At 39.0% G+C, this 24701-nt stretch overlaps 2 protein-coding genes across 2 annotated transcripts in view; both read right to left on the bottom strand.

Annotated features, from left to right (window-relative positions):
- Positions 1-24701, bottom strand: part of LOC307003486 (NACHT, LRR and PYD domains-containing protein 3-like) — a 277559-nt gene that overhangs the window by 30247 nt on the left and 222611 nt on the right. Inside the window, exons 1-3 of the mRNA XM_079621929.1 lie at positions 9511-9628; positions 6822-7984; positions 3943-4065 (exon numbers count right to left, since the gene is read on the bottom strand). Coding sequence (XP_079478055.1) covers positions 3943-4065; positions 6822-7948 — 1250 coding nt within the window. The 5' untranslated portion in view covers positions 7949-7984; positions 9511-9628. Of the gene's footprint in view, positions 1-3942; positions 4066-6821; positions 7985-9510 lie in introns of the transcript that reaches the window.
- LOC307003772 (protein NATD1-like) lies at positions 9728-11951 on the bottom strand. The gene is made up of 3 exons (XM_079622563.1): positions 11632-11951; positions 11209-11327; positions 9728-11132 (listed from the first exon to the last, which is right to left on the bottom strand). The coding sequence occupies exons 1-3, from the start codon at positions 11801-11803 to the stop codon at positions 11013-11015; spliced, it is 411 nt and encodes a 136-aa protein (XP_079478689.1). The 5' UTR covers positions 11804-11951; the 3' UTR covers positions 9728-11012.

The following is a 24701-nucleotide window of genomic DNA, read 5'->3' as shown; positions in this document are numbered from 1 at the left end:
ATCTACTCACAAGCCGCATGAACAAACGTTTGATTTAGTCAGTGCCCGATACATTAGTGAACCGACTGAAGTATCCTGTTAGATTCAGACTGAAGTGACTGACGTTCGTTCACCAATCACCAAATTCATCAGGAAAGTTCTTTGATTAACACTCGACTTTCATCTGAATTGCAAGGTATCATTTCAAACTGTTTGCCTTCTTGTTCATATGTTAATAACTCTGTTGAATTGCAAAAAGATACACACTGCAATCTGAGTATGTGTGAAACAAGTGTTACGCTACACAGCTAGCCTGCTCCGGAACAGGTTTTATTCTGGGTTAGAGATCGCAAACCCAAACTGGACCAATCAGCTGTGAGTAAAGTGACATGTATCTGATGCGATAAAGCCACTTCCCCGTATCTCTCACTCCAAATTTTATAGTGAAAAAAATTTAGAGACAAAATTGCTCATCTTTTGCTAATTATTCATTATACTACTTATATGATATGAAATCTAATTACTTTTAATTCATATAATATATTCATATAATTCTTATTTTAATTGACAAGTAATATTAAACTTTCCTTTTAAATTAATATAATACATGTATTCATATAAACAATGTGTATTTATTTGAGCTCTTTGTGAAGGCATATTTCCTATGTGATTATTAGGCATATTTCTTTGATTCACATCATGTATTGATATAGTCAGATATTTTCTTCTCAGCTGCCTTCTCAAACTGTTGCTGCTGTAGTGGTGTTTATTCCTGCCTAAATTATCTCTTAATCTTCAGAAGAGAAGTGAATTGCGTCGTCAAACAAGTTAATCAAACTGGTGCTCTACATGTTCAGTGTGATTGGCCGTTTGCCGCACGTGTCACACTTTCAGGAGCACGCGCTTCAGAGTTAATTGCAAACTCTGGATCAAACCTGAGTTGACAGAAAAGTTTATACTGAGCTTTGTGAGACCGCTGATCTAAACCAGGTTGGATTTTTCTGGATTTGTCAACTCTAAACCTGCTCTTAAACTAAGAGTTTGTTCAGCTAGCTTCACAGTGGCGCAAAAAGTGGGTATGCGCTATATGCGGCGCATTAAAAATAAATAAAAATGTAATATATTTTTGGGGTATTTTCTATATGTGAGCTGCTGTTGTGCATTTCTAAATAATTTCTGCATTTCCTCAATGTTATATAACCGTCTAGAGGACTAACTGGCTAGAGTAGGCGCCCTCATAAGATTCCATCATAGAATTTTGACATAGAGGGGGGGATAATATCGCGAGCGGGCGGGGGCGCCGTGAGCGCTGAGCGAGCAGGAACGAGTAGTGAGTTGTCATGGATAAAGTAAAAAAGCTGTCGGGGCTAAAAATAGAAAAAGAAAGAGAGAAAAAGGAGATGGCATGTCAATTGATGCGCCAGCAGCTAAATAAGTGGATGGTGAAAGGCAACAGGTAGGATTTAAAGTGTGACGTCCACGCATAGCCTACTGGCCATCGGGGCTACTGGGAGATTCCCGGTGCTTTTTGGGCCGATACATCTAATATATATATATATTTTTTTTTTGTCTTAATAGCCCATAAAACTCGTACATCGGAGACCCGTTAGTTTTTTTTATTTGTATTAATTGGCGATGCTGTGTTAGTGCCGGTGTAATCCATTGGTCAAAAAAGTTGTCAGTGTTAGTTTTTTTTTCTGACATTTTTCGTGAAACACGTAGATCAGCGGCCCATTGACACTGGGCTGAACCAATCACATCTTTAATGTAAAGTATATAAATTAGTACAAAACTAATTATGAAAGTTTCCTTTATTTTTCAGTGTATTTGTTTTACAATATATGGCTATTACTATCATGGGATTAATATTATAATATAACTATTATTATGTAGTAGTGTAATGTAGACAGACACATCTAAAAGAGGTTCCCATTTTTCTTTGTTTAATTTGCACACTGAATATGGGTTGGAGCTTTTAATTTTGAACTCTCAAAGTGCACCAGATTGATGAATTTAATATTAAAAAGCTCAAAATTTTCTTACGGGGGGGCATGCCCCCCAACCCCCCTAGAGGGACAGAGTTCAATTTCATTCATAAATGGCAATTTTGTAGCCTACTTATTTCATCTGTTAACTCTCACTCTCTCTCTCACTGATTAAATTAAATAGTATCAACAAAATAATAATAATTAAATATACCTTAGTACATTCATTAAATTACATGGAATGATGTAAGAAGATTTAGTTTGACAAACGTAATAAAGTTGATGTAATCCAACTAAATTTTGTTGACCCAATGAAAATTAAATGAGTTTTAAAACATTTCCTAAATTAAATGAAGTAAGAGCAAAGTCAAGTCACCTTCATTTATAAAGTGCTTTTAATTAACAATATAGATTGTTTCAAAGCAGCTTTACAGTGATAATAGGAGATTAAAGTAACAGAGATTGTTTGGCTTTACAGCAGCTCTAGAATAAAGTTATTGTCCAGCTAAAGTTAGTTTTGATTGATTCACTTCCGTCACAAGGATCATTAGTTATTAACTTAGACACCGTTCAAACAGTTTAAAACCCTCAAAGTGCTCCAGCCGCTCATTTACACAAGACAGTGCCTGGTGGCTCGAGAACGCAAACCTTTAAATAGGTTATGGAATAGAACCTGTGAGAACGCTGATGGCATGCACATGCGTATTACGTGTTTAATCTATAGGTATGCGCGTTTTAATATACATGTGCGCAGGCGTGTAGTCCTTCTTTACAAACCAGTACTGTATTTTCCGGACTATAAGTCGCACTTTTTTTCATAGTTTGGCTGGTCCTGCGATTTATAGTCAGGTGTGACTTATAAATCAAAATGAATTCATGAACCAAGAGAAAACATTGTTGTTGTTTCAGAAGCAACACAGAGGATAAAGAAATTCAGTGATGTGGAATGAGATCGCGGGAGCTTGGTGAACTTGCTTACCGGTAACTTGCTTGTTGGACTCGCTGGATAACACCGTGTCCTAACTACACGTGCCGTAATGCCGTAACGCGCCGCAACACCATGTTTATCAGAGTTTTTGTTCTAACCAGCTATGTCCTAAAAACGGTTCCTATTTTTCTGCGACATCGTGTTGGAACAACAAACACAAAGTGTGGCAATGATAATCTCAGCTACTGTTTATGTGCTTTATTTAATGTTAACAGTGTGTAATGTGACTTTGAATATCATTTAGTGCTCCAGCTTTGTAGCTGTAAAAGCAACCATGGATAGTTCACCTCAGATCTTGAAATTAAACAAATGAAAACAAGAATGTTCAAACTGTAAAACAAGTGTATTATTTGACAAAAATAGTTTTAGAAACTCAGTAGCCTATGTATTTGAATAATGTTTAAATGGTGTAATATTTGTGAATTTGATTATGTAGCTACTTATCCATTTTCTTAAGATTGCCGTCAAGATTACTCTCTGGTGCCGTGCGCTTGACGCGAGAGCCCGCCCACACGCTGTTCTGACTGGCTGTGGGTTTTGATTGATTTTTACCCATCTCGCAGTCGCGCCGCGTCTAGTGTGGACAGACAAATTATTTGTCGCTGGATCTTATCGCATCGCAACTGGTTAGGACACGGTGTTATGTTAATTTAGCCTATTCAGCCTCCCAGTTCTTTATGCTATTGTGTAGCTGAATAACTGTTAATGTGTTACGTTAACATACCGGACACCTATTCAGCCTGTTGTTCTGTGTGCTATTGTGTAGTTGAATAACTTGCCTTTCCATATTAAATGTCTGTTCTTGAATTTTGTGAAATACATTTCTAAATAAATGCGACTTATAGTCCAGTGCGACTTATATATGTTTTTTCCTCTTCATGACGCATTTTTTGACTGATGCGACCTTATACTCCGGATCGACTTATCCGGAAAATACGGTAAGTAAAAGAGTAAAGAAATAAATTTTTAAGTGTACATTAATATACTCACATAGGGTCAAAGGGCACGGCTTCATTACATAGGTCAGTGGGGTGAATCATGTATCTGTTACTCTTCATAGACACACATCTGGATACTGGAGAAGCTGCTATCTTTCTCTTCCTGCTGATGATACTGAGAAAAACAGAGATACATTTCAGATCATAATGAGATATACATGAAGAAACAGAAAAAACTGAGACAGAATCCAGAAGAACTGTGGCAACGTCTGTATTTCAGATGACTTCTGAAGCCAGAAACATATACCACAGCTGCCTAGTTACCCTAGTTGCAAATAATGCAAAATAAAAGCTATAAACAAAAGATTGTGCTCAAATTGCTGAGGAATAGTATTATAAATAAAGTTTAACCACTAATTCTTCAATGTTAATAGGTCCTCTTTAGCGGGGCAAGGGCAGCCTCCGGAACTTTGGTAAAGATGCAGGGAGACAGGGACAGCCCAAAGGGGAGGACCTTGTACTTATACGCCCCAACCTCAAAAGCAAACCGAAATAACGGTCTGTGTTGAGGCAGAATGGAGATGTGGAAGTATGCATTCTTCAGGTCAATTGCTGCAAAGCAATCTAAGGGGGAAAATACACATGGTGATGTGTTTCTCCGCTAGTATCTTGAAGGGGAGCTTGAGAAAGGGCCCAGTTCAAGACTCGCTGATCCAAGATCGCTCGTAACCAATCTTGTAAAACCCTGACTTCATCTCGGCTGGAGGGACAGGCTCTATTGCGTCCTTCACCAAGAGGACCACAATCTCCGCTTGCAGCACAGCGTCTTTGCCTGCGACTGAGGTAAAAAGGACGCAGCTGAACCTTGGGGAGATGCCTGGCTAACTGAATCATGTAGCCGAGTCTGATTGTCCACATGAGCCAGTGGGAAAGGACTGGGAAGAGCTAGTCAGGCTCTCAGGCTCCACGTGAGCGGCACCAGAGGGACAACCAACATACCCGGGGTAATTCCAAATAGCTTCCTCACTCGGAAGAACTGATTTGGGTGTTAACCACCTCAGCCCGGTGCTGTGCAGAGGAACCGGTCTGGGTAACAGCAGAGGGGACTCTAGGAGATTGAAGGAGATTCACAACCGTAATGTCAACATGGTCATGCTCTTGCAATTAGGACAAGAATCATCCACGAACGCAGTCTCAGCGGCCCAGACGTAAGGCAGTGACCGTGGCCATCAGACGAGGACAGGAAATGACCGCATCCAGAAAAACACAAGGACGGAAAGGCATATTTAAAAAGATGCTCACCGCCCATACTTGCTCTTTTAGGTACGTTTGTTATTTTACGCCAAAGCACCCGGGGGGAGTCACAGCACTTAACTGTGCACTCTGCCTTAGCTGGAGAAACACTGCTGAATGCGCCTTGATCTTTCCAACAAAGAGAGATCTCCTCTTTGCAGCTCTTTTAGAAAATCTTTAATAGCAGGTGATTGGAAAGAGCGATTGTTGTGCGCAGCCCCTCGGCTCAGAAGCAAAAATCTGTATGAGTGAGCTGCCGGCTAGCTCATAACCGTATGCCCGGGGGAATGGTATGCAAATCTCACTCACCAATTTCATTGGCCATTTTTCTACTACTCAGAGGGGATTGGGGCTCCCATTTGAGACCCCATTTGTCAGTATCCAAATTACGTTGAACATGACTGACAGATAGGGAACTTTACACTTAAAATATGTAAATAAAGATATTATGAATTACATCGTCGCACCAGTAGGTGGCGAGAAGTGACTATTAATAAAATGTATTGGTCATTGAATCAATAATTCAAGAGATTTGTTCAAAAATGCTGACTCCTCAAGTAATGAAACAAGAAAATCAGTGTATCATTCATTCAAATGTAAAAACTAAAGTAATAATAATTATAATTAATTTAAATTAATTCGATATTTTTTAATAGACTGCAGCAGTTAAAATTTGTGCAGAACCTAGAGGCGTGCGATATATCGTTTAGACGATAATATCCAATTTGTTGTCTGGACGATATGCAAAATTGGGATATCGAATATTTCATAATTTGTACAATCAGACCCCCCAAACATGAAAAGAGCTGAAGGAAATTAAAGAGAAAACAAATAACACACACTATAACCTTCTAAACTATGATATGAAGCGATTTTAATACTGTATGGGGTTTGTTTGACTGTATTTTATGTTTTTTTTTTGTACAAAATCACGATCGTTCCTCAATTGCACGAGAGTAAGTGCTGCTACTACTTTGCAATACAACTACGGAGTTCTTACCTGTGTGTTATGACGTTTCTTAGGTTGAAGCAACAATCCAAAAACGTTAAGAGTAAAGCAGATGAACGATTAATGAAATAGCTGATAGAAAAGGCAACATATGCTTTGTTTGCATTTATCTGGCATTTCTTTCTTTTTGCTGTATCGAAAACGTACATCACTGTATCGTATCGAAACAAACCATGAATTTTGTGAACCGCCTATTTGCAAAGCACAAAGTTAATTTATTACGTACATATAGTGTATTGAAAAAGCACTGTTCTTGTATTACAATAAATATTTAGTACAGTAACTGGGTTCATGTTTAAATCAATAATGTCTCATATCTTTATGTACTGTACTAGTAATTCTATACAATGATAGGTCAAATGCAGCAAGTCAAAAGACCAGCTGGACCTTCTTTGCCTGTTTGCACACATTTCTTTGAAGGATTGCAAAAATATCGTCTGAATATCGATATCGAGATATTGGAAAAAAATATCGAGATATTAATTTTTGTCAATATCTCCCACCCCTAGCAGAACCTCTAGTAAATTACATATTTTGTTTAGTTGTCTATTCAGAATCGTGATCTCTATTTTTAACAACAACAACAAAAAAGAATCCTGCAGCTCTAGCAGATAGTGAATGATACTCACGCAGGGTCAGAGGTCACAGCAGGTCCATCATTGAGATAAGGGGGCAGAAACATGGAGTTGTTACTCTTCATGGACACACAGCTGAATCCTGAAGATGGTCCATCACTGAGATAAGGGGGCTGATACATGGAGTTGTTACTCTTCATAGACACACTGCTGAATCCTGAAGATGGTCCATCACTGAGATAAGGGGGCAGAAACATGGAGTTGTTACTCTTCATAGACACACAGCTGAATCCTGAAGATGGTCCATCACTGAGATAAGGGGGCTGAAACATGGAGTGGTTACTCTTCATAGACACACAGCTGAATCCTGAAGATGGTCCATCACTGAGATAAGGGGGCTGAAACATGGAGTGGTTACTCTTCATAGACACACAGCTGGATCCTGGAGATGGTCCATCACTGAGATTAGGGGGCTGATACATGGAGTTGTTACTCTTCATAGACACACAGCTGAATCCTGAAGATGGTCCATCACTGAGATAAGGGGGCTGAAACATGGAGTGGTTACTCTTCATAGACACACAGCTGGATCCTGGAGATGGTCCATCACTGAGATTAGGGGGCTGATACATGGAGTTGTTACTCTTCATAGACACACTGCTGAATCCTGAAGATGGTCCATCACTGAGATAAGGGGGCTGATACATGGAGTTGTTACTCTTCATAGACACACTGCTGAATCCTGAAGATGGTCCATCACTGAGATAAGGGGGCAGAAACATGGAGTTGTTACTCTTCATAGACACACAGCTGAATCCTGAAGATGGTCCATCACTGAGATAAGGGGGCTGAAACATGGAGTGGTTACTCTTCATAGACACACAGCTGAATCCTGAAGATGGTCCATCACTGAGATAAGGGGGCTGATACATGGAGTTGTTACTCTTCATAGACACACTGCTGAATCCTGAAGATGGTCCATCACTGAGATAAGGGGGCTGATACATGGAGTTGTTACTCTTCATAGACACACAGCTGAATCCTGGAGATGGTCCATCACTGAGATTAGGGGGCTGATACATGGAGTTGTTACTCTTCATAGACACATAGCTGAATACTGGAGATGGTGCTCTCTGAGTGTCCACAAATGCCTCCTCCTCTCTCTTCTCATTCACACTCATTTTACAGGTACGTAAATGATAGATTTGATATCAAGCCTGTGTGTGGCAAAAAACAAAAACAAGAATAATACACTTGATTTGGAAATTAAATTAAAAAGAAACTCTTTGGTTTTACTAGATTGTTCTAATTTCATAAACTTTCTGACATGGACTGTTTGATTTAATGTTATTTATATTGTTTATTGTGTGTTAAAGTTTTACTCTTATCCACAGACCTCTTGTCTAGGTGTGATTCTAGGAAGATTCCTTCCTAAAAACACATTAAACTTTCGTTTACAAAGACGTGAAACTCACCGAGTGGTCAGGGGTGTTCACTGATACGGTCCCAAAAAAAATCGCTGAAAAAGATGCATTCCAACAGGTTTTATCGTAGTTTATCCCCAACGTCATCGTTCTCAGCCACTCCCTCTTATCGCTTATTGGACCGGTAAAAAATTGACCGGACAATTTGTTGAACAAGAGGTTCATTATGCTTCTCATGTTTGGAAAGATGTTTGACGTGTGTTGCTTTATCAAATGCACATTAAACTTGCAGTGGTTTCAGATGGAGCAGCATTTACTACTTATCACAGAGCCGTCCGTCACTGTCCAGCAGCGCATTAAAATAAAAAGATTTGCGCAGCCTTTGCGATTTCATAATCACACTAAGCCAAACTGGTTAAAGCTTGAATTCAGGTTAATTGCGATTAATCATGCAGCACTATTTCCAATACTGATATTGTTTAAGTACGAGAGAGAGAGAGAGAGAGAGAGAGAGAGAGGGGGAGAGAGAGAGAGAGGGGGAGAGAGAGAGAGAGGGGGAGAGAGAGGGGGAGAGAGAGAGAGAGAGAGAGAGAGAGAGAGAGAGAGAGAGAGAGAGAGAGAAGCCTAAATTATGATCCAACAGAATTACCCAAATCAAAAGTTCTGCACACCTTGCATTCCTTTGGGATATTGTAGTTGTGCTTTACAAAGTGTGTGGGTTTGTTTAACAGACCTGTAATGAATGCTGTGTTGCACTAATCAAAAATAAGGAAGTTTGACGCTGAACTTCGGATTATTACATCCACCCTAAATGATAGGCCTACTTGCAGACCAACTTCAACTTTCTTACGTGTTTCTGTGTTTACATTGTTTTGTTTATTATTGTTTTCAGTTACAGCACATAAATCTACACTCATCATCCAGTTTTGTAAGCAGATTGCAGCACAGTTCATGTCAGTCTCGGCTGCTGTATTTGGACTCGGCTGCGGTTTACTTTAGACAAGGTTGGTCATTGTTCGATAAACTCACATAACTTTACTATTGCGGTTTATGGGTTAACTATATATTCACATATGGTTATTTACAGTCAAACCAAACCACGACCGATACTATCTAGACCAGGATTTTAAATAAAATACCAAGTTTATCAATTCACGTGAGTGTTAGTTTCCACCGTGACGTAGCGATCACCTTTAGCGAGTTTGAGTTCGACATGTTTAGACGCAAATGCTCGATCTACAGATAGATGCTATTGATGGGCCTATTACATTTATTTTACTGATAATAATGTTGATATTATAGCTATTAAACAAACTTACCGTGACATGTGAAGCCATTTCTGATCTTGAATTCTCTGAAATGGCGTCTATTTTTCTGATTCGACGCTTTCGGTTTCACTCTCCAGACTGACAGGTGAGTTCCGCGACATCAAGCCCCGCCCCAAACTGGACTGAACGTGATGACGTAAAGCTACGAGCTCTCTACGTCTAGAGACTAGATGTGTCCACTTAAAAATGAAAAAAAAACAAATAAATAATAATAATTATATTTATTCATTTCAGAAGTAAAAAAATATTTTTTTTTTACTGACAGATGATTTGGGTTAATTAGGGCACAGTGGGATAGTGATGGCAGTCTGGTGATTTATTTCACTCGTCTTAAAGCCTTCTGTCCACTATCTAGTCGGGATAATTTAGATGCAGCCTTGGCACTTCACCAGGCGAGGTCGCTGTTACTGAAGCTTCGAGTAATGAACCCGTTTTCAAAACAATTCTTCTAAGTGGTTCAGTGCTTCACTAAAGCTTCATTTGCCCTTAAACTACTGTGGGACACCTAAGCTTTAATATGTAGCTGGGCCGTAGGCTACCACTGAGGTCGCCGAGGAGTTGATCTGATCACGATTCTGGTGACTTCAAATGAAACATTCAATGAAACATCAACATCTAAACCTTGACCGATCCAAGTTCGGTTCAGATTGATCAAAAATAACATATAACACATATCTGACACAAGTTGTGTAACTATAACACATTAGTGTATAAAAGGTTTCGACACACTTCTGTGTAAAGAGGAATAACACATTAGTTGTGTCAAAGGTAACACAAAATGTGTAGTCCTTATATAAACACTGAGATGTGTTAAGAAATTACACAAGTTGTTTGTTATGGCTCTACACAAAATGTAATTTTTAACATCTTTTTTTACAGGTTGTGTTGTTTTCAACACATCGTTTTATAAGAGTGCGTGACACTCAATGTTCATTGTATGCAGTGTTCTCTATGTTCTCAAACAAACAGGCCAGTGTAAATAAAAGTTATTTAAATACAATATTTTGTCACATTTTAGTTTGATTCAAAGTGTGAATTTGATTAACCGTTTACTCTTCATGAACTTTTCTCAAACGCAGCATTGTCTATTAGGGGTTGAAGCGTGAATAACTGAATAATGTACAGTACAGTGAGTCTTAAATTTGACACAACATGTGTTGTCCCTGAACACACTCACTACATGTGTTAAAACTGACACTTTTATAGAGTGTAAAATTGTGAATTGAAATATATTTAAATATTAAACTCAGTCAGTAAGATAGAAAAAAAAAAGATAAAGAAAATTGTGCTTTTATTCAGCAAGGTCACAGAAAATGAAATTAATAAAAAGTGACATTGATGAGTGGTTACTAGGGTTTCCTGGGTGGTTGCTATGCTGTTGCTAAGCAGTAGAGTTATCACTTATATGGTTTATAAAAAAACTTATATAAAATGATCATAAAATACAACATGGAGGTATAAACTGTTAATGTGTTGAAGGTTAAATTCTGCCTTTATTTATCTTCAATATGAGTCTGGTATCTCAGATGTGGATTTTCATCCACATATTTCCTAATGTACCAACAGGAGATCCTCGCTTTCATGTTTTCTTCAACAACGAAATCCAGCGCAGCCTGAAGAAGAAAAGAAGAGGAGGATTGAGTTAAACAGCAGAGCTTGAGTAAGTGAGGGAGTGTAAAGCGGGTTGACCTTCGCCAGGTGTGCAGCAACACCTTTTCCCCTGTGAGACTGAGGGACCTCAGTAGACATCAACTCCACCAGCTGATCATGTGTGATAGTGTACTTCAGTGCTGCACTACTCGCTGCTCCTGCTCACACACACACACACACACACACACACACTCACACACACACACGCACGCACACGCACACGCACACGCACACACACACACACACACACACACACACACACACACACACACACACACACACACACGCACACACACACACACACACACACACACACACACACACACACACACTGGGGATATTGTTATCAGAGATGCAGGCTCATAACTAGAGTGCTGCCTATCTAGTGGACACCAGCGACTGAATCTGCTGTTTTGTGCTCTCTAGGTTTGAGACAGAATGAATAACGTTATTTTCTCTTACCGTCGCAGTCGAGAGTGATTGTGAAGCGCTGATTCTGTCTGTCATGAATCACACACAGATTCGAGGCATCAGTACATGATGATCCACAACATGTGTGTTTGAGTCGTTGACTGTTCTTGTATCCTCGAGTGAACCGAAACATGCAGTTTACAGACAGCAAGTGTCGCGCCATGATGTGACGTCACCAAACAGTGTGTATTAACAACAACAGCAGCAGAGGGCGCTGTGATCATGTTTATTCCTCTCTCACATCTGAGATAGATAGATAGATAGATAGATAGATAGATAGATAGATAGATAGATAGATAGATAGATAGATAGATAGATAGATAGATAGATAGATAGATAGATAGATAGATAGACAATTAATTTATGTATGCTATCGTTAGTAATTTTTTATTTGTTCTTATTTTAGTACTGTCTGTTTTCTTGTCTTTAAAAAAAAATTCAATTCAAAGTTTAAAATCAAACTATCTTGTGCTTTTGCAACAAAATTACCCCATTTTAAAAACACAAGTACATTGAGTGAGCAAACATTTAGGTGAGATAGTTATAATTGTAATTGAGCAATGTCTATATATGAATAAAAGCCTAAATTAAAATCTGTCATTATATAAAGTGATCTCTTCAGAAGAAAGTATTGTTAGACTTTCAATGGATAACCAAAAAAATTTGATAATATTAAAAATATTAATAAAATATTGATACTTTTCAAGCTATCTTATCAAAATTAAATTCCAGTATCGTGACAACACTAATGTACTGTAGGGTGCCACCATTTTTTTTTCAAAGGGTGTCGTGACAGACAGACAGACAGACAGACAGACAGACAGACAGACAGACAGACAGATAGATAGATAGATAGATAGATAGATAGATAGATAGATAGATAGATAGATAGATAGATAGATAGATAGATAGATAGATAGATAGATAGATAGATAGATAGATAGATAGATAGATAGATAGATAGTGGACAATACAAACAAACAAGTAAGATGTTATGAGCTACAAACCGTGTTATTTACATTATAAACTGACGGTGATGTTCACTCACGCGTCCACAAGGGTTTTGCAATGTATTCCTTTATTTTATGGAATATTCTTGGATTTTAGAGTTGCACATATCTTTTCAAAATGTATACTTTTGCTCTTAATTTAATGTTATCCTCCCCATAATGCACTGTATAAACTAAATCTAACCAAACATTCTTGCTTTCTCCAAAAAAAACAATTATTGCTTTAAAAGCTGCAATTTGCAGCATTCTAAATAAGTATAAGTCATCTTTATTAAGTAGCTTAGGTCCTAAACCCAAAATATTTGCATATTTATTATATTTAGTTTCTTAAAAAAATCTTCCCTGAATTACTTCTGTTAAATTTTGTATTATTTTAAATATAATGAGCTATAAGTTCACTGCAACTTATCCAACATCCTAAAGATAAATGATTGTAATTTGAAGTTATTTCTGGTGTTATAAAATATCGCATAGCCTATTCATTTTCCAAGCAAAATGTATATATTAGTCAGAATTATTGCGCAACCAGCTGGGTAGAGAGAAAAACTTATAAAGGAAAGGGGAACAAGAGCCCAACTAAAGCAAACACTGATCACCACAATGGCGACACTTCAAATTAAACAAATATCAACATCTAAACCTCTGTTAATTCTCACTAAGATCATCTGACAGCAATAGTCAAAGTGATTATGTCTAAATGAGACCATAAATGATGTTGAAAATATGTCCACAATGACCACATTTGAACTAGTTTGTAACCTTGTACGAAGGGTCCATGAACGTCTATATCGGACGTGCAGAACACGTCAAAAAAAGACGTCATAAAAACTTTCATTCTGGCTCCTCAGTGGACGTCTTATCAACGTCCGACTTTTGTGACAAAGACGTTGAAAAGACGTGTTTTGGACATCATTTTGCTTAGTGGGAATCTTTGACCCAGTTAAGAAAAATATGTTGTAAGGGCCGGTTCACACAGAAAGCGTTTAAATGCTGTTAAAAACGCAAGGTCTAGACCAGGGATAGGCAACTCCGGTCCTGGAGGGCCACTGTCCTGCAGAGTTTAGCTCCAACCCTAATTAAACACACCTGAACAAGGCAATCAATGTTTTCAAATTACTAGATAGATACAGGCAGGTGAGTTGTTATCAGGGCTGAAGGTAAACTCTGCAGGACAGTGGCCCTCCAGGACCGGAGTTGCCTATCCCTGGTCTAGACGCTTAAAGACCCACTCCGATGAAAATCATGTTTTACTAGGTGTTAACATGTTCTTGTGGCATTTTTCTGATGTTAGAGGACATATCTTGAGAAAAATAAGCTCAAAGTTGTATTTCTGAGTATTTCTACATTCAAATGCCTGTCAATCAGTAGCAGACGCTAAAATGCCGGCTAAAATAGACTGGAGTTAGACTAGACGAAGTAACTCCACTGGGCGGATCAACGAATCCCGAAATTCCGAGCAATCCACTGATACTAAATATGTCCTGATTGATCACTGTGGGAGGGATGAAATATCGAGGCGAAGTCGAGCTGTTTTTTACCGCGACGTCGGAGTGAAATAATGATCGGTGGTGATCAGAGCTCTCAGCAACGGGGAGAGGGAGGGTCGTCTCCTTGCAAACGGCTCCGCCCACAACGCAGAGGCGAATTGCTAATGAGCTACTGCCGCTCTGCTGAAGCAAAGTCCCAGAAAACAGCACAGGTTTTGAGATTTTGGCTAAAAATGGTATAATCATACTATAAAGACCACTGGGAATGTTTAAAAATAGCTCAAAATATGATCGGAGTGGGACTTTAATTTTTTTTTTTTTAAAGTTTACCTTCTTAAAGGGACAATAAGTTGGAATTACTCCCATCTAGTGGTGAATTTGTATTTTGCATTCAAACTAATTTTGGGGGGGTGTTTTGAAAACATTGTTATTCATAAAAATAAATCATGAGAACATGAACTTCATCACTGCATGTGCAAGAATTGTAAAATCTTTTTTCTTATTAACTGAAGTAGCCTAACGCAATATTTTTACTCTAATAGCTTATCTTTCCCCACATATATGAACTGTGATCATGCAATAACGTTAACTTTACATCGCGATGCTGAGCTACAGTGAAATTATAGAAAAGACATTATCTGTGATAGCAATTTGCCTCATTCGCGCAAACTGGAGTAGAATGAGGCTCGCGTCTACCGCGCCTCGCTAAACACCGCGCCGCAGGACCTCTAGACGCGCATAAACGCGTCTTTACATTGAAATCACTCGCGCCAGACGCTCAAGAGTGAGTGAGTAATCATTTTAAAATAAAATTGACTTTAATCAAACCACGGATCCGTGATAAGTTTTGTGATCCGTCTGTTAGCACTATGATCACTTTGAGAGGAGGATAAATTTATTCCCACCGAGGATAAAAATAATTAAGCAGAGGCAGGGATACATTGACCAGAAAGGGGGAAATCCCACGCATTTTACGTTCTATTTTTGACTCTTTTTTCTTCTCCTGTGGCTTGGCATATGTATGGTCCATAATAACAATGCAATCTAGACTTTTAAAGGGGTCATGACATGTTTTATTTTATTTTATTATTATGTTCCCTTAGGTGCAATTATAGTATTACTATAGTTTTTTTTTTACAAAAAACTTTAAAAATGTAGTGATTTATGACCTTTTCCCACCCTGTTTCTCATCCTCTGATTCAAACAGTCTGTTTTGGGGGTGTTTCCCCTTTAAGAGTTCAGTGTTAACGCCCACTGTTATGATTGGCTAACGTCAGTGCCTATGCATCAATTTTTAACGCCCCCAGCCAGAACATTTGCGGATTCGGCGTATTTAAAAAGTAGTTTAAAGTTTTAAATACATTACTTACAGTTTGCGTCGTCGTTGTTGAGGCCAGAATAGTCGGAACGGACTTATCTTTGAGCAACAGTTTTCTGGCAAAGCCAGCATCATTTTGGGATTTGTTCTCAAAACAGTCATCCTTCAAATGTACAGAACAAACGCTTACATTAACACTGCCGTGACTGAGACGTCCGCAAAAAATAAAGTGCGTCCATTTTTCCCTGACGACTGGATCTTTCGGCAGCGTATTCAAAGATGTTGTTTGTCCACAGCCAGGAACAGCACATCTGCGGCATCGTAATTTCCCTGTACACAGACCCACTCGCTGTGTACAGACCCACTCCTGTACACAGACCCACTCGCTGTCCGTCGACTGAACACTTGTGAGGCGCGCAGCGCGCGACAATGATACGAAATGAGCGTAGTTGTCTTGCGCTTAAAGCGTAGTTGTCTTGTTCTGGAGGCGGTCATATGCAAACGCTGGTACGTCACTTCGTACCGTGACGTCACTTCTTACCATGGATCCAGAACGAGCTGTATTTAGAGCTTGATTAAATAAATGATTCGTTTATAATGGGGAGGACGTCTTAAGCTATGAAACTTGCAGGACGTTTTAATGGTACAAAGACCTCTTATATACCAAAAGATCAAGGCAAATTTAGTTTCTCATGTCATGACCCCTTTAAACTTGCCGGTGCAGTTTCAAGAGCCTCTCACTGCTCTGCACCTGCGTTTCTGCTGGTTTCGAATGGCTCTGAACGAAAACGCGTTGTGGAAACGCGTTGGCTTAGTACTTTTTGTCCCTCTCTGCTATTATAGTTTTGCAAGATGGCGGAACTACATGGAAGCCTCCGTGGACCTACCCGTCCCATGTATATAAAGATAATAAATTCTTCATTTATAAGGATAAGTCAGATAATTGGCCAAGGTATTTGTACACCATTGAGGACATATTTATTCTTTCTTTCTTTTATTTATTTATTAAGCACTTTTACACAACTTGTCATTGAACAAAGTGCTGTACAAACACAAGCAATCATAACAACATACATCATTAACACCACATAAAATATCAATGAAATAAAATAAACCCCTCAGTTTGATCAACCTACAAATGCAACTACTATACCCCATTAAATGCTAGAGCTAGGAGATATTCTTTAAGCTTATTTTTAAAAACAGTAAATGTACGTTCCAATCTGATAGAAAGGGGTAGATCATTCCAGAGTTTTGGAGCTATCGCTACAAATGCTCGATCTCCACTTCTCCGCTTTGTTCTTGGAGTCGTTAAAACCAGCTGGTTAGCTGACCTCAATGAATAAAAATATTGATTTTAGATAATAAAATACCTAAAAAGATACTTAGTGTCCCTTTAACTTGAGCGCCGCACCGCATTTGTAAAATGTCCTGCACGAGACACTGCAAAAGACACGAGACGTGAGCGCAACGGTTAAAGACCGATTCGATTTAGCGCGTGTTTACATTCAAGAACAATGCAAAGGACTTGAAAAACGCGTTCTGTGTGTGAAATGTGAACCGGCCCCTATGAGAATGTTTTGATAGCGTTCCCCATTATTTCTGAGGGTTCTCTGAACATTCAAAACATCCGGTTTGTAAATGTAAAAAAAATGAAAAAAACTTGCAAAAATATTAAGGGAACATTAATTTGTATCACTCTTCAAACATTATGGGAACGCTACTTTTGAATTTTCTAGGAACATTCTGAAACAAAATAGTTCTAAATATAGTATCGGTAATGTTTTTGTTCTGACCTTTTGAGAACATTAACATTCCATTACGTCACTGGAAGAACGTCAGCCAAAGTTCTGAGAACGTTCCCTGTTAGCTGGGGAGCTTTGTTCAACTCTCTCAGTCTTTATTTAAAAACATTTTCCCTGTAAGTTAGAGTTATAATAGTTTGTAAGAGCGCGATTAGAAACACAGCGAGGCTGGGAAAGTGATTAATGAGTTCATCTGTTCAGCTGATGACGTTTAATGACAACCTCTGTACTCACATTGGGACATTCTGAAATGCTCAACGTGAAACAACGATTAACATTCACTTAATGTACCAAAACAGTTATTAAAAGACCAAACTCAGTAAACACTGTAAGGTTGGAAATAATCCAAGATTATTTCAATGCAACAAAGACACTTTCTTTTCATTAAGACATTTCCAGCATAGCAGTGATTGGGACAATGGAGGAAATTGCGATGGTCTGATTGGTCAGTTTTGAATGTCTCACCTGGGGTGTTGGGCAAATGGTCGGGGGAGAGATGACAAAACAGGACGGCAAATGTTCTTCGCTCTCTTGTCTTTGGATGCCAAGCTGGGGAGAGGGCTCTCTCCCTCTCCCTCTCGCTCTCTCTCTTGCTCTCCCTCTCTCTCTCTCTCTCTCTCCCTCTCTCTCTCTCTCTTTCTCTCTCTTTCTCTCTCTCTCTCAGGTAACATTTATGCTGGGTTACAAATGATTTAAATTCTCATTACATCATGTTGTAACTATTTAAGTGTAAACCTAACCTTATTGCACATTGAACTTTTATTTAATTCATGGAGTCAGATTAAAACGAGATAATTGCATATGAGAACCTGTGTCTTATTTAACCAAAATTCCTTTAAAACGCTGGAGAGACTCGAACACGCGTTTCCTTCCCCGTGCTACTGGAAACCCCCATTGGACCAAAATAGCGCGACTTACAAATTGGTGACCCCGACGTGATCGCGAAGCACAACGCGAGCCGCGAAAAAAGATCTTTCCAGCAAAAATGGAATCTAAAATCAACACAGAGGTTTGAACATCTTCTCTTTCTTCCGCCGCTGTGGTAAGTCAACTTTTTCTACCTTTTTAGAAGTGTTTAAGAAAATGTTTGCATTGTTTACGGGTCGGAAGGCTCTTTGTTCTAGAAACACGTGTGAGGACGTGATTAGATTAGCAGCGGCAGCGCAGATGAAGAATGAAAACACTTGTATAGATTTGAAAGATCTCCTTGTTTGCCTAAGCAACAAGAGACGAAACCTAAAATTGGAATAACATCTTCCAAATAATGAATAACTCGACGAAGAACCGAAAAAATAAACCTTAAAAGTTTTAAAATCAACCGCATGTCTTTGCCATTGTTGTATTGGCTTGTAAACAAACCAGCAACACAGAGAATGAGCAAACAACAGAAATAAAAATCTAAGTTTATAAACGATCGAAAAACGCGTTTTATAAATAAAAAGGCAGGTCGATTAATTGTTTATGAAAAGCAAAGAAGTTTGGAAAAAATAGGATGACATGATTTACAGGCTAAAAATCAGTTTTAGGCTAAGCTAAATATGTCCATGCTGCTTCCAAACGCTTAACCCTTTGTGTTGCCGGCCCACCGGTTTAGGCCCAAAGTCACATTGAAAGCATTAATATCCTATACTAAACCTAAACTAATCTTGATAAACTACATTTGAAAGCTTGAACTTTAACACATATGAGATTAAAAAGCATGCAATAATTCTGTTAATTTTCAAATTGGAAATTGTATGAACGCATTATGCTCATAGAACACAATTTAGTCGTTTGTACAACAATGTGCATAGGCTAAATTTAAGTTTATTCTTTAAACACGGGATTGCTTTACTGTAAGTGTACTTGAAACACTTAGGTAAAGGCTGTAGATATCCTCTAGGCCATGTGTCCTGTGTTGAACTGAATTAAACACGTGTGTCTATGCCATGCTATGATGTGATTCGCAATGAATTTGAAAATCAGAAACAGCGAACGCGCATCTTATTAATCCTGAAACAACAAAACTCTCATATTCAAAGTTCCAGAGAACTTTGCGCATTAGGGTTCAGTAACTCTGAATCTTGAACAAAATTTATGCATTGTTACGTTTGAATTAATTCTAAATTACTCCGAGATTGTTTTTCCCAAATAGATTAACGGATTCGTATGTTACCACAATGTCGAGTCAGAGATTAGCGACGGCTAAAATACTGATATCAGAAGCTCGCTGGCTGCTTGTGTGAGAGGATGAGTGAGTCCGTCTAGGACCAGTTAGAGGCTGGTCGATTAATCTAGCATGGACGCTTCCGCAACCTCTGTTCTAATTTAATGTTACCTTATGTAAGTGCACGTGAAAGATCACGGGCTTGGCCAATCCAAAGCCATTAAAGAAAAGTAAAGTTAATCTACTGGCGTCTTTAATGGTGGCCAAAACCTACTAAAGTAAAAGGGTTAAGTTAAGTTCCACGAGGGACACACAAGAGAGGGCTACTGAATGTATCTTTGATTGTTGCGTGTAGGGATTACAGCAAAATCCTAGATATGTAGCCATTGCCTCAGCTTTTTGATCTTCAGGACTGACCACTTGTGCCGGAGACCTACTGGGTAAGGAACTCAAAGCGACATAGTTTCCTGGTCTAAGCGGGTAAAATATTATTAAAGAGTCAAAAGAGAATAATTAAACATTAAAATGGTAATTTTGCCTTCAAGTAGTCCTCAAAGAGACTAAAAATGAAAGAATAGGCATTTGAAATATAAAAAGAGAAACGGTGAACATATATATTTTGTCAACCAGCCTGAACCAAATATCTTTTCATAATCAAATGTATTGACACGAGAACGTACAGAGCAAGGGCCGGATAAAAATAATCGCCTTTTGAAAAAACAAATACTTTGACAACAAAGTTGTTCCAGAGACCAGAAATAATATTATTTACCTTATATTATTTTAAATATAACATAATTGTATTATAACTCGAATTCTAATATACATTGTGTTATAATCGCCAAACAGGGCATTAATTGGAAAAGTGTGACATCAGTCTTTAGAATTAGATTCTATTGGGATGTTAACCAGTGCCAAAAGGGCAGAGGATGTGCTTTTACATTTGCAAATAAGTGTGGCACAGTTAACAGCCAAATAAAACTGAAATCTGATCAGAGAAGTAAAATTACGAGGTGGGTGTGAAATGCTAAACAGCAGACAGATACCACAGTTTCTTGCAGGTAAAAAAAATAATAATATCTGCACTAACAAAATGTGTGAATGACACCATAAAACAGGCTACACCGATCCAGGTGAACAAATTTCTGCCCACAGATCTGATTGTAATGAGCAACTTAAAATGACAATATGAGTGATAAAAACTCTGATGAATCCAGAAGATTTCCCCAGCAGAACTGGGATCTCTAATGCTCATGACACAAGCAGACTGTGAAGACTGAACCAAGAGCAGCTTTAGGTGTCACACATTGTCCTGAAACAGCAACAATTTAGACCTGGTCTATGAAACTGGGTTTCATGTGAAAACAGGAATTAAAAATTTGAAACTGTTGAAAATATCTGAATTAACTGTGGTTCTCTGCATTTGTTTCTGTCTCAGGTTTTAACACTGAAATCCCTTGGAGAATGGATGCCAGGACAGGCCGGACTCCACCTGCACCAAAGCAGGACGAGATTGTTAGAACATAACCTGAGACTCGGGAGATGGGTGAAAAGACAACTCGAGGCCACTCACACATCACAGTAACACTACTGCATAACTGTGGCCTCCCAGTTAGAACTGGATCCAAATTTACAACACAATTATCATATTTGATTCCACCCATCTCTTAGGCATGAACACTGAACACACACCTCCATTTACCGCTGAACACTACACATAAGAAGATAAAGATGGCATAGAGCCCAAAAGTGACACTTCACTAATGATCTATTGTCCATCATCACACTGAACAGATCCAGACAGCTTCACACACATAGGATGGCAAAGCTGATCCCATGATGACAGTACACATTACCGACTCATGGGAAAACACTGTAACGTACACATGCATGGCTACAGTCACAAATTGATAATGCAAATTCTAAAGCAGAGGCAGACCTGCTATTAAAATTCAAAATGTTTAACTGATTGTTATTGGTGTGGTTGGAAAATCATAGGGCCCATGATTTCTCAACAATGCCTCTAATAACAGACACATCATAAAAAACAAACTAGATCTGAAGTGTGAACGCTTCAATCAATTACAAAAAAATTACAATTCAACCCTGTCATCGACTGTGACTTAGCCAGCCACACACACACCCAAAAACACACACACACACACACACACAAAAACACACACACACAAAAACACACACACCCAAAAACACACACACACACACAAAAACACACACACACACACAAAAAAACACACACACACACACCAAACTGTCATATGACTAAACACACACACACAAACAAACACACACACACACACACACTGCTACAAGGAAGATCTCCATTCTTGTATTATGCCAAAGTCACTTCTTAAATCTGCATAGGTGGCTTACATTGGAAGATTACTGAACAAACAATGATTATTATATGTATTTCTTCATGATTTTTGATTGAATATTATTATTGATATTACATGAAATATTGTTGCATACCTTGCATATTTGTATTTTGTCCAATTGACTTGCAACAATGCTTGTGGACATTAATTCAATTGAATCTCTGTGAATGGTTACACTGAATATTTTACAGAAACTCTACATGAAATGAGGTTAAAAAACCAGCATTTGTTGTTTTGTTGTGATGAAATTTATTTGAGTGTTTCCTGAAACAGTGTAAGAACTTGTTGATCTTCGTTTGTCCTCCCTTGACCGTGTTCCTAAATACTTAAGGGCTTTTTGCCAGAGACAAATTTGAATCTGACCATATCAACCCTTTGACCAATGACAAATGCCATGTGTCTACTTTTGCTGTTTGTTGTATTGGATCTGCATTGTATATGCTCTCTTAAATCACAGGATCACTGCTACTGAAGTTATGTCCTGTGTCCTGGTTCAGAAAGACACAGCTGCCAGATTGCTGTCCCACTCGTTTGCTCCAAGATTCAGTGCCTGTTCTTGTGGAGGTGTGATGGATGAATTGCACATCCATGAACGGTGAAAGACCATTTGATGGAGCCTCCTCATGCAGGGCTGGATGGTGAACAAAGACTGAACACTGACAAACTGTTATTGCCACAAAGCCTGGACGAAAAGTCTGAAGATACAACTGCACACACCAGAAAGCATGTCTCTCTGCATTGTGCCACCTTTGAATTCCATCTGTATTGCCAATGGTGCCAAGCGGCGGACTGTAAGGTTGGAAATAATCCAAGATTATTTCAATGCAACAAAGACACTTTCTTTTCATTAAGACATTTCCAGCATAGCAGTGATTGGGACAATGGAGGAAATTGCGATGGTCTGATTGGTCAGTTTTGAATGTCTCACCTGGGGTGTTGGGCAAATGGTCGGGGGAGAGATGACAAAACAGGACGGCAAATGTTCTTCGCTCTCTTGTCTTTGGATGCCAAGCTGGGGAGAGGGCTCTCTCCCTCTCCCTCTCGCTCTCTCTCTTGCTCTCCCTCTCTCTCTCTCTCTCTCTCCCTCTCTCTCTCTCTCTTTCTCTCTCTTTCTCTCTCTCTCTCAGGTAACATTTATGCTGGGTTACAAATGATTTAAATTCTCATTACATCATGTTGTAACTATTTAAGTGTAAACCTAACCTTATTGCACATTGAACTTTTATTTAATTCATGGAGTCAGATTAAAACGAGATAATTGCATATGAGAACCTGTGTCTTATTTAACCAAAATTCCTTTGAGACGCTGGAGAGACTCGAACACGCGTTTCCTTCCCCGTGCTACTGGAAACCCCCATTGGACCAAAATAGCGCGACTTACAACACCTTATTAATAAACCATAGCCTACTATGTAAAAATAAAATAAAAATTCAGATGAGCCCAGAATATGAACGCAACGTGTTTAATTACACATTAAGCATTTTCCTCCCATGAAAACCGTGATAAGAAAACGCTTAATGTACTAAGACAGTGTTATTAAAATACCAAACTCATTAAACATCATACTAATAAACCATACCATGTACGAAAAATCAGATGAGGGAAGCACAAAATGCTTAACGTGTAATTAAACGCGTTGTTCATATTCTGGGCTATTCAATTTTTCTGTACATACTTTATTAGTAGTAGGCTACGAGCGACATCAAGAGCACACACACTACTGAAGGGAAAAGGAGAGAGAGAAGCACAGACTGAAGTCAGAAGCACATCCTCGGGTCTTACTGCCAAGCAGCCTGCAGGTTTCCATGTGTGGAGCGAACCATCTTCTCCTGCCACGACTGCACATCCGAGCCGAACCTGAGGAGCATCCACAAGATCACACACAGGAGAGTGAACGCAGCAACACAGTCCATGATACACAGATCACCTCACATCCTCAGCGTATTTGTTAATACAGAGGCAACAGGTTTTTGGGTTAAATGCTTGAAATAAGGTCTGTGGAGAATACAAGCTCAAGATATTTTCACGTTTTTATTCATCAGTAGCTAATAGCCTACCCACTTGTGATTTTTCACAAGTGGAAATGCACATATAAAATCCTTTATAACGTGGCTTAAAGACAGTGTTATTAAAATACCAAACTCAGTAAACACACTTTATCAAACTCAAATGAATGAAATCGTCCATCAGGTCTTCAGAAAATATATTGTAATTACATTTGGCCTTAGTCTGTGTTCACTCGGTCTCACTGCGTCTCAGTGAGTGTGTGTTTCCCGCGAGCACCTTTGTTGCGCAGTTCATCCCGAAACAGTGAATCTCTGCGGCCCGTGCGTGTGTGTATGATGGGTAGGTTTAGGGGTCGGGTTAGTGTGTGTGTGTGTGTGTTTCCTAATATAGCCTGTTCTGCTTCTCGGGTCTAAACTTTAATTGAAGCCTTGTAAGAAAGAGTCTTTTGGTGATAAATCTTGCTACTTATAAACTCCCGAGACCTCCCTGTGTGTGTGTGTGTGTGTGTGTGCGTGCGTGATGGGTAGGTTTAGGGGTCGGGTTAGTGTGTGTGTGTGTGTGTGTGTGTGTGTGTGTGTGTGATGGGTAGGTTTAGGGGTCAGGTTAGTGTGTGTGTGTGTGTGTGCGTGTGTGTATGATGGGTAGGTTTAGGGGTCGGGTTAGTGTGTGTGTGTGTGAGTGTGTGTGTGTGCGTGTGTGTATGATGGGTAGGTTTAGGCGTCGGGTTAGTGTGCGTGTGTGTGTGTGTGTGCGTGTGTGTGTGTGTGTGTGTGCGTGTGTGTGCGTGTGTGCGTGTGTTTGTGTGTGTGTGTGTGTGTGTGTGTGTGTGTGTGTGTGTGTGATGGGTAGGTTTAGGGGTCGGGTTAGTTTAGGGGGACAGAATATACAGTT

The sequence above is a fragment of the Phoxinus phoxinus genome (genome assembly GCF_949152265.1).
Source record: "Phoxinus phoxinus genome assembly, chromosome: 1".
Taxonomy (NCBI): domain Eukaryota; kingdom Metazoa; phylum Chordata; class Actinopteri; order Cypriniformes; family Leuciscidae; genus Phoxinus; species Phoxinus phoxinus.
Note: the sequence above shows the minus strand (reverse complement) of the source record. Positions and strands in the feature narration are given on the sequence as shown.